General features: G+C 37.7%; 1 protein-coding gene across 5 annotated transcripts in view; it reads left to right on the forward strand.

Moving 5' to 3' along the window:
• The window catches only part of LOC116273418 (zinc finger protein 112), a 31,578-nt gene extending 27,917 nt beyond the window's left edge, over positions 1-3,661 (forward strand). For all 5 annotated transcript variants that reach the window (XM_031662468.1, XM_031662470.1, XM_031662469.1 and 2 more), the window contains one exon: positions 278-3,661. In XM_031662468.1, coding sequence (XP_031518328.1) covers positions 278-2,781 — 2,504 coding nt within the window. In that variant the 3' untranslated portion in view covers positions 2,782-3,661. The remainder of the gene's footprint in view (positions 1-277) is intronic.
• Positions 3,662-11,353: the final 7,692 nt, after the last annotated feature.

Raw genomic sequence — 11,353 nt, forward strand, 5'->3', positions numbered from 1 at the left:
GAAATGTTTCAATGAGCATTTCCTTTGAACATCATGTAGAACATTCAAAAAGTTTTGGATTTTGGAGCATTTCAGATTTCAGATCTTTGGATTGAGAATACTCAACCTGTAACTGGTATAGCCAAAGAAGAGGCATTTTGTAAATATTCTTAGAAATGGTGGCATGAATATTCCTCTGGTTCATTCAAGTTTCATGTTATGACCTAAGTGTAAAATCTTCAAATCTCTTGAATAAAGCATTCACTCATGCACGTCTGAATTCTCTTTATCCGTATAGGAAGGAAGAATCAACAAAAGATGGAGAGTATTCAGGAAGTAACAGTAAGCTACCTTTCCCCCAAAGAGCTTTCCTCCTGTCAGACCTGGCAACAAAGTGCAGGTGGGTTAATCAGGTGTCAAGATTTCTTGAAAGTTTTTCAAGGGAAGAATTCTCAGTTGCAAGAACAAGGTGATTCCCTCTGCCAGGTTTGGGCAGGAATACCAGTTCAGATTTCTGAAGATGAGAACTATATATTGACTCATATAGGGAATGGCTCCAATTATATAAAAAGTCAAGAGTATCCATCTTGGAGGGCACATCATTCTTGGAGAAAAATGTATCTGAAAGAGTCATGTAATTATCAGTGTAGATGTCAGCAAATTTCCATGAAAAATAATTTCTGTAAGTGTGACAGCGTCAGTTGGATCTCACATCACAATGATAAACTGGAAGTACACAGAAAAGAAAACTACAGCTGCCATGACTGTGGAGAAGATATCGTGAAGGTATCATTATTTAATCAGGATTCAATTCAAACAGAGGAGACGCCCTATCCATGTACTGGGTATAGAAAAGCCTTCAATAATGACTCCAGCTCTGAAGTTCATCAGCAGTTCCATTTGAAAGGGAAGCCCTATACATACAGTTCACATGGAAAGGGCTGTAGTTATAGTTCACTTCTTCACATTCATCAAAATATTCAGAGAGAAGATGATATTGAGAATTCACATCTGAAATCCTATCAGAGAGTGCATACAGAGGAGAAACCATGCAAATGTAGTGAGTATGGTGGGAATTTCAATCACTATTCCCCTCTTAACACTTATGAACTTATCCACACAGGTGAGATGTCCTATAGGCGCAACATTTATGAGAAAGCCTTCAGTCATAGCTTAGACCTTAATAGTATTTTTAGGGTCCATACTAGGGATGAACCCCATGAATGTGAGGAAAATGAGAATGTCTTTAATCAGAGTTCATGTCTTCAAGTCCATCAAAAAATCCACACTGAAGAGAAACTATACACAGATGTAGAGTATGGAAAGAGTTTCATTTGTAGTTCAAATCTTGACATTCAGCATAGGGTTCATATGGAAGAGAATTCCTACAATTCTGAGGAGTGTGGTAATGGCTTCAGTCTGGCCTCACATTTTCAAGACCTTCAGATAGTGCACACCAAGGAACAACCATATAAACGCTATGTGTGTGGTAACAGCTTCAGCCATAATTTGTATCTTCAAGGTCATCCAAAAATTCACATTGGAGAGAAACCACATAAGGAGTGTGGGAATAGCTTCAACTGGAGCTCAAAACTTAAAGATCATCAGAGAGTCCACACTGGACAGAAGCCATACAAATGCAATATATGCGGCAAAGGTTTCAATCATAGATCAGTTCTAAACGTTCATCAGAGAGTCCACACAGGAGAGAAACCTTATAAATGTGAGGAATGTGATAAGGGATTCAGTCGGAGTTCATATCTTCAAGCCCATCAGAGAGTACACACTGGAGAAAAACCTTATAAATGTGAGGAATGTGGGAAGGGGTTCAGTCGAAATTCATACCTTCAAGGCCATCAGAGAGTTCACACTGGAGAAAAACCATACAAGTGTGAGGAGTGTGGGAAGGGCTTCAGTCGGAGTTCACACCTTCAAGGCCATCAGAGAGTCCACACTGGAGAAAAACCATTCAAATGTGAGGAGTGTGGGAAGGGGTTCAGTTGGAGCTTTAATCTTCAAATTCATCAGAGGGTTCACACAGGGGAAAAACCCTATAAATGTGAAGAATGTGGTAAAGGCTTCAGTAAGGCCTCAACACTTTTGGCCCATCAGAGGGTCCACACGGGAGAGAAGCCATACCAATGTGATGAGTGTGGTAAGAGTTTCAGTCAGAGATCATACCTTCAAAGTCATCAGAGTGTCCATTCTGGAGAAAGACCATATATATGTGAGGTATGTGGAAAGGGCTTCAGTCAGAGAGCATATCTTCAAGGTCATCAGAGAGTCCACACTAGAGTGAAACCGTATAAGTGTGAGATGTGTGGGAAGGGCTTTAGTCAGAGTTCACGCCTTGAAGCACATCGGAGGGTTCACACAGGAGGGAAACCATACAAATGTGAGGTGTGTACAAAGGGTTTCAGTGAGAGCTCACGCCTTCAAGCACACCAAAGGGTTCATGCAGAAGGGAGACCCTATAAATGTGAACAGTGTGGTAAGGGTTTCAGTGGGTATTCAAGTCTTCAAGCCCATCACAGAGTCCACACTGGGGAGAAACCATACAAATGTGAGGTATGTGGAAAGGGCTTCAGTCAGAGATCAAATCTTCAGGCTCATCAGAGAGTCCACACAGGAGAGAAACCATACAAATGTGATGCATGTGGTAAGGGTTTCCGTTGGAGCTCAGGTCTTCTGATTCATCAAAGAGTCCATACTAGTGATAAATTCTATAGAAGTGAAGACTTTGGTAAGGACTACCCTTCATCAGAGAATCTACACAGAAATGAAGATTCTGTTTTGTTTTGAAGTCCTCAAATGGGAGCTGAAATTTTCCAGTCACTAGAGTTCTTTCAGTAGAAAAAGAATTTTTAAAAATTAAAATGTAATGTTTCTGCCCAACTTCAACATTCATAATGGCCGGGAGACCACACAACAGAGACATTTAATGAGAGGGGTTTCACGAGGGATTTTGTTAGAACTTTAACATCAATCATTGCACAGGAGCTAAGGCTTATAAAATATGGGTATGGTGAGGAATTTAATAAAAGTACAGTGATGAGCATACCGAAATCCATGTTCTCTAGAATGTAAGCTTGGTGAGAGAAGGGACTTTGTTCGTTGCTAGTCTACAAAACTGTGACATTTCATAACTCAGTGTAGGTGCTCAGTACTTTTTGCTAAGTAAGTAAAAGTATATAAAGGTAAAAGTTTGAAAACTTTTAAGCTCATTTTTTAAAACTTCACTTAAAATGTATTTGAAAGAGGAATCTTGCAAGTAATCTTAATAAAATCATTTCAAGTAAATATTTGAAATGTAGAACAATATGCATTATTATGATCTGAAATAACATTAATTTTGTTGTAACCCTACTGGGGTTAGTTCCTATCCTTTGTTCCATCTTGAGCAGAGATGTACTGCACTTCTTAACGTTTGGTCTCTATACATTATGCCATCTGTTGAAGTTTAGCTTTGTGTAGGTGTATATGTACACATGTGTGCACTTTAAATATCAGTACAAACTGATAAACAATGTTTCTGGTTAATATTGCAAAAATACACTGTATTTTACATAATTGATTTTCTACTCCTGCCCTGTGAGTTAAGGCAGAGTTTTACTATAATATTTGCAAGTATCCAAAATGGTTACTGATAACAAATACTTTTTAATAAATGTCAAAATCACAATACTTGTTTTTTTTTATTCTCCATATTTCTCTCAAAGTCCATTTGATCTGACTGATTTGTAAATGTTGTGACCTTTTCCAATCCACACCTCCTTAAGCAGGGTCAAGTTTGAAGGATTTTAATTTTGTCAAGTTTTCCATTCCCATACTTCTCCCACTGACACACAAAAAAGGGGAAAAATCTTGAATTTTTCTAAGCATATTTATCAATGTATTGACTAGTAGGATAGAGTTGCCATTTACTTGCTAGTGTCTGTCTTAAAGAATGATGCATTTTGGCCCGGTGCGGTGGCTCAAGCCTGTAATCCTAGCACTTTGGGAGGCCGAGACGGGCGGATCACGAGGTCAGGAGATCGAGACCATCCTGGCTAACATGGTGAAATCCCGTCTCTACTAAAAAATACAAAAAACTAGCCGGGCGAGGTGGCGGGCGCCTGCAGTCCCAGCTACTCGGGAGGCTGAGGCAGGAGAATGGCCCGAACCCGGGAGGCGGAGCTTGCAGTGAGCTGAGATCCGGCCACTGCACTCCAGCCTGGGTGACAGACTGAGACTCCGTCTCAAAAAAAAAAAAAAAAAAAAAGAGGTGCATTTTGTTGGTGAAAGTGAAAAATACAAGCTTGTCATTTAATATATATCAAAATATTTATTAAGCCGCCCATATGTATCAAAATGTAAAATGTGCATGCCGATCTGGAAATCATAGAACAGTAATTTATAATTAAGCAATTTTAGCAGGAAGGAAGGATTTTACAATGATAGTAATGTTTTAAGCTGGAAGTAAATGTCCATCAATATGAATTTGGGTAAGTTTCTATATGTTCTATACTGTAGATCTACAGAAAGTATGATTTAGCTCTAAAATGACAAGAATAGGTCATGCATATTATTTGGTAAAAACCTGGATTGTACATTCATAATAACCAGCTAATTTAAGTCTGTTTACATGTATGTTCAAATATATGCTTATAGATAATGTGTGAAAGATTACTCATTATTATATATACAGTAGTTTTCTCTGGAAAGCAAAATTTTTGGCTTAGTGGTTTTTTTTGTGTGCTTTATTTAAAAATATTTGTAATGGACATTTACCAATTATACCAAAGCAGTGAACAGCTATTGATATTATCCCTTATACTTAAGAACTCATGATATGATTACTCGATTTCGTTGTATGACATTAGGACCAACAGTAAAGAATAAACCCCCTGAAGTTAATTTTTTAAATTTCCTGGATTTTTGAGAATACAGATAAATTAGGTATCCAGTAACTTTATATTTCTGTGAAATTTCCTTACGTCTCAAAATCCATGTTGCCTAGGATGTCCTAGTGCAATCCAGTTTTATAAATTGATGCTCACAGCTTTTCCATCAGATTTCCCCTTGCTGGATGAATATGGTGACCAAAGCACTGGCATAACTTGGCTTTCAAGGTGCTGGTTCAAGTTGCACAGTGTCATCAGAAATCCAGGGCTTCTAAAGCATGTCTTTGATATCATCACTTACAGGGGAGAGCTCATGGTGGTTTTATCAATTGGAATGCTTTTAGTTCTAAGTAACAGAAAATTTAGAGTTGCCTAAACCAAAACTATTTCTTAGTTCATATAAATGAAAAGATACAGATAGTGTAAGGCTAGGGTCTGGGTAAGGTAGGGGGATTTTATATTGCTTTCCTTTAATTCTCTCACCTCTCTTTTCTTGTGAATTCTTGTCGTCACATTATTCACAGTATAGCAGCCTCACCTGCTTTCTTATTTCACAGCCGAAGGAAGAGATATTCTGTATCATTTTAGTCCTGTGTGGTTCTGGCTCCCTAAAATGCAAAATGCATAGAATCTGTCACACTCTGATTCCCACTAACAACTGAGACTAACCAAGACAACAAAGGACACTGCTGGTCCCCAGCCTACTCCTAGTGAGAAGCAACAGCAGGCTACCATGAGGAAAGGGAAGAACATGGAGAATCCTTCTGTGGCCCCAGTGCAAAGGGATGGCCAAAAGCTGAGGATGGGGCAACAGGAACACTGAGAAAACTTTAGCACTCCAGTTCTCACCCTAAGCACAAGATAGCACTAGAGAAATTTGAAGCCAGTGGTACAACTAAGATATATATTGCAACAACAAAACCCAATTCCAGCTTAATTCCTGACAAGATTAATTCAGCACTCCACTCTGACATCCTAGCAGAACATGTGTGCCCAGTTTTAGGCAAAAATTAATGTTTTCTTCAGTCTCTACTGTTCTGTATATGTTTTCTGGCATTTTGTTTTAAAAATACAAGATCAAAAGTTGAGAACAATCTTCTGCCAATAGATAGCAGACCAATCAATAAAACCACACTTATAGATAACCATATTTTGGAAATATTGGGGAATTTTACATAACTGATTGATGTACTAAAGACTCCAGTGAAAAGGGCAGATAATATGCATGAGCTGATAAGGATTTCAGTAAAATTTAATAGTCAAATGGGAAATGCTAGGAAAAGAAAATTTATGCTACTGCTTTTACTTTTATCAGAACGCTTTTGAAGGACTTATGAGTAGGCTCAACATAGTTAAGAAAAGTGTCAGAACTTGAATATAGGTCGATAGAAATCACAGAAAGTAAAACACAAAAAGAAAAAGTGTGAAGAAAACAATAGAAATCTAATATTTGCATACTTGGAAACCCAAGGGCAGGGGGAGAGAATGGGAAGAAAAGACATTTAAAGAGATAATGACTGAGAATTTTCCAAAAATAATAAGACTTCACCCAGATTCAAGAACCTCAGAATACCAAAGCAGTATTTTTTTTAAAAAAAGAACAAAACTAGATTATTGTCAAGTGGCTAAAAATGGATGGACAGTGCAAAGAAAATATTAATGGCAGACAGAGGAAAGGGACACATTACATGTAAGAAGCAGAATGAGAAAAACATCAGACTTATCACAAACCATGCAAGCAAAAGACAATGGAGTTATATCTTTAACATTTAGAAACAACAACAAAAAATATGATCAATCAAAAATCTAAGCCTGGTGGAAAAAAATCTTTCAGAAGGTATGCGAAATAAAGACATTTTCAGATGAATGGAAGCTGATAGAATTCACTGTTAGCAGACCTGCACTGTAAGAGATATTTAGCATACCAGAAATAGACTTGGATCTACCAAAAGACATAACTATGAAAATAGTTATTTCAATCATTTTAAGTGTAAAATAATTTATTACTCCAAAATATAATTCAGTAAAGCAAAATTAGGAATGAGGTTTTATTAATTTAGAGGATATATAAAAGTAAGATGTTTTGTAAGAACACTGCAAAACAGGGAAGACAGAAATTAGAAATATACCAGCAGAAATTAGAGGTATATGTTGGTACTCCATACATTAATTGGCATAATATGATTTGAAGATAGACTGTGAAAAAATATAGGAATATATTTTAAGCCCTAGAGTAACCATTTAAGAATTTTTTAAAGTACAACTCATAAGTCAGCAGTAGAGATTAAATTCTGGTTCCAAAAATAGCAATGTAGAAGCAAGCTGGCTTCACTCCTTTCAATAGAAAACTAAAGACAAATATACAGCACCAAGATTATCACCAGCAATATCCCAGAACTCAAATAGAAGGAGACAGTTCCTGAGGATACAAATAAGTGAAAAAAACTGAGCAGATGGTAAGAGAATTGGACTTTCCTATCCACATGCCCTTCCCCCTAATCTGCCTGGCACCAAGACTGTGGAAAATTTTCCCTGTCTCACAGTTTCTACACTGGAAAATGTTAAGGTGGACAACCAGCCTCCTCACCATCTTGGGTTCCCTGGCAGGAGACTTGTCCCTGACTCAACCTACAGAGAGCATCAGGAGTAACTGAAGAGAGAAATATCCCTGAGGACAGCCAGAGACAAAGGAGGGAGGTGGGAATACTGCTCCCGTCATGGAAACTCTATTCTGCAACTCAGCCAAAGGAGACAAAAATCAGAGTGGCTGTTCAGCATCACTACACTGTAGGTCCCCAATCATGAACCACTAGCCAGCTTTCTTACAACTAGGATATCCTCTGTGGGACCTACCCCTTTTGGGATGGGTGGCACTATGATTATTTACTAGAACGGAGGCAAGCCTGGAGTTAATGTGCCATCTAGTACCAAAAAGAAGTCAGTAACCTAGCAGGAAAGAAGAAAATCAACAGGTAAAATAAAAAGAATCTCTAGGGAGCCATATCCAATAAAAAACAAAACCAGCCAGACAGAGAAAACTGGAATATGTAATCATTCGATGCAAAGACAGACACACATTCACAAGCAACAACAGCAAACAGGGAGCCATGGTGTCCCACAAATGGACAAAGCAAGGAACCAGTGACGGATCCTAACAGGAAGACAATATGTGAACTGTGACCAAGACTACAGAAGAGCTGTTTTAAGGAAACTCAGTAATCTCCAAGATAGCACAGAGAAGCAATTCAGAAGTATATCAGAGAACCTGAACAGAGAATAAAATAATTTTTTAAAATCAGAAGTCTTGGAACTGAGAAATATGTTTGCTGAACTGAAACATGCATTAGAGGCTCTCAATAGCAGAATGTATCAAGCAGAAGAAAGAATCAGTGAGCTCAAATACAGGCTATTTGTAAATACACAGAAGAGAACAAAGAAGGAAAAAGAGCAAACATTGCCTGAAAGATACAGAAAATACCTCAAATGACCAAAACTAAGAATTATCGATGTTCAGGAGGGAGTTGAGCAAGAGCAAGGAATAGAAAGTGTATTCAACAAAATAACAGAAAACCTTCCAAAATTTAAGAAAGAGATGAATATGCAGGTACAGGGAAGTAATAGAACAGCAAACAGATTTGACCCAACTAAGACTACCCCAAGGCATGTAATAAACTCTCATAGGTCAAGGAGAAAGAATTCTAAAAGCAGCAAGAAAAAAACAAGCAAATCACATATAAAGGAGCTCCAATTCATCTGGCAAAAGACTTCTTAACAGAAGCCATACAGGCCAGGAGGAAGTGGAGAGACATTTTCAAAGTGCTGGAACAAAACAAAACAAAACAAAACAAATCTATCATCCAAGAATACTGTATCTAGCAAAGTTATCCTTCAAATATGAAGGAGAGATAAAGTCTTTGTCAATGTCTGGAAATGTTTAAGGCCCCGGTTTGGGTTCAAGCCTGCTGGAAAAATGTGCAGCTGGTTGGGTCACAGAGTGGTCAAAGCATTCTGTGATTTTTGATCAGGACACAGAAAAAGAGGGTGACTGGAGGACTCTACATTAGCCATTTGTGTGTACTGGACACTTCTTTGGAGGACTACCTTTTGAAATTCTTTGCCCATTTTAAGTTGGGTCTTTTCTTCTCATTGTCTTCCACATGCTAAATGTTATATAACAGTCTCCTCCATTGCTGCCTGTAATGTAAAACCATCTTGGGAAGGAGATCCTGGGAAAACGGTAGATGCTTGCTTTTCTTCTTCAATACAGACAAGTTGTTAGAAGGGGTTGTTGGTGATGCCAAGTTAATAACAGCCAACCCAACACAGGGATCTAACGGTTTGAAGAATAGCAAGAGTCTTAACATTAGAATCCATACATGTGTGTGTTCAGACCCTTTATGTGATACTGCAATTAGGGCTATGGTAAGATTTTACCTCCTTGGAGACAATAAAAGTGCCCACACAGCTGAATATCCCTAACAGTGATATGTGAGATAAATAATATTTCACTGTGTGAACAAAACCAAAGGATTAGAAATCAGAGAGAGGAAACCCCAACAACACATATTGCAAAATATATATATATAAAATAGAAAAAAATGTCATAATGAACAGGTAAGTCACTAAAAGTTCAAATTGACAGTGAAAATATGTAAAGATACCCAACCATCTTAGTAACTAGGGAAGTCAAAACTACAACCAGATCTATTTTTATCCCTTAAGGTTGTCAAAATTTTGTTTTGTTTTGTTTTGAGATAGAGCTTCACTCTATTGCCCAGACAGGAGTGCAGTGGCATGGTATCGGCTCACTGCAATCTCCGCCTTCCAGGTACAAGTGATTCTCATGTCTCAGCTTCCCAAGTAGCTGGAATTACAGTCATGCACCACCATATCTGGCTAATATGTTTTTTTAGTAGAGATGGGGTTTCACCATGTTGGCCAGGCTGGTCTCGAACTCCTGACCTCAGATGATCTGCCCACCTCGGCCTCCCAAAGTGCTGGGATTAGAGGTGTGAGCCACTGCGCCCTGCCAGGTTGTCTAAATTTTTTCAAGAAAATGTGGTGAATCTGCTACTCTCATAAACTGTTTGTGGGAGTGGAAACTAGTGCAGTTGCTTTGAGGAATTAATTAGCAGTAGCTATTAAAAGTTTAAATATGCTTACCACATGACCTAGCAATTGCATTTTTTCTGCGCCTCCCATGGAGAATGCTCACACCTCATAGGAGGGCATGAATGAGACGTTTATTGCAGCTTTTTTGTAATAGTGGAAAAAGTGAAAATAATTTCAATGTCTTTCATCATATAAACTGTATAAACAGATTTGCAAAATATTATGTAGCATATAAGGTGAATGATGTTCTTTAAGTCTTACAAGGGTACACATTCTACACATTTAAATGCATATAAACGAGTCCAGAATAGTAATAAATTAAAAAATAAAAATAAAAAAGAGTCCAGAAGAATAGATACTAAACTGATAATGATCTCTACCTTAAAGACAGGGAATGAAGAGTACTGGGCAGCTGTGGTGGTCGAAGGAGATGTTAACTGTATCTTTAGTATTATAATAATTTAAAAGAAAATAGTAGATTATCATTTTGTAATTTAAAAATATTAATACTAATAATATCATTACTACTGATAGGGGAAATCGAGTTAACAAATACCCAGTTATATGATAGAAGTGGAAAATGCAATTTCTCAATCCAGAATCCATGAAAGAAGTATTGCTTAGCTAAGCATGGTACCAAGAGAAATATGCACTGACTGGGTGATGTGTCAAAGATTAGCAGCCTTTAGAGAAAGGAGCCTTTTGCCCAAAGAGAAGCATTGTTACAGGTTGCATTCCCTGGGAAGTAGACTCTGAAATGGACAGTAGCACTCAGGTGGTGCAAATGTATTACAAATATCAAGAAAAGTATAATTTGAAGTGGAGCATGAAGATGTGACAAAATGGCTACAATTTCATGATAAAACTTGATAAGGAGTTATTTCTTAAGGATGAACAAAGAAAGTGGTTTCATGAAATGGAATCTACTTTTAGTGAGGATGCTGTGAGCACTGTTGACATGACAACAAAGGATTTAGAATATAATGTAAACCTAGTCGATAAAGCAGTGGCAGGGTTTGAGAAGACTGACTCCAATTTTGAGAGATGTTCTACTGTGGGTAAAAAGCGATCAAACACCATCACATGCTACAGAGAAATCTTTCATGAAAGGAAGAGTCAATCACTGGGGCAAACTTCATTGTTGTCTTATTTTAAGAAATTTCCACAGCCACCCCAGCCTTCAGCAACTACCACCCTGATCAGCAGCCATACACATCAAGACAAGACCCTCTCCCAGAAAAAAGATTACACAACTCACAGAAGGCTCAAATGATTGTTAGCATTTTTTTATCAACAAAGTATTTTTAAATTAAGGTATGTACATTGCTTTTGTTTCTTTTTTCTTTTTTTTCTTTTTTTTTTTTTTTTTTGAGACAGAG

Source organism: Papio anubis, unplaced genomic scaffold, assembly GCF_008728515.1.
Source record: "Papio anubis isolate 15944 unplaced genomic scaffold, Panubis1.0 scaffold66, whole genome shotgun sequence".
NCBI classification, from domain to species: Eukaryota; Metazoa; Chordata; class Mammalia; order Primates; family Cercopithecidae; genus Papio; species Papio anubis.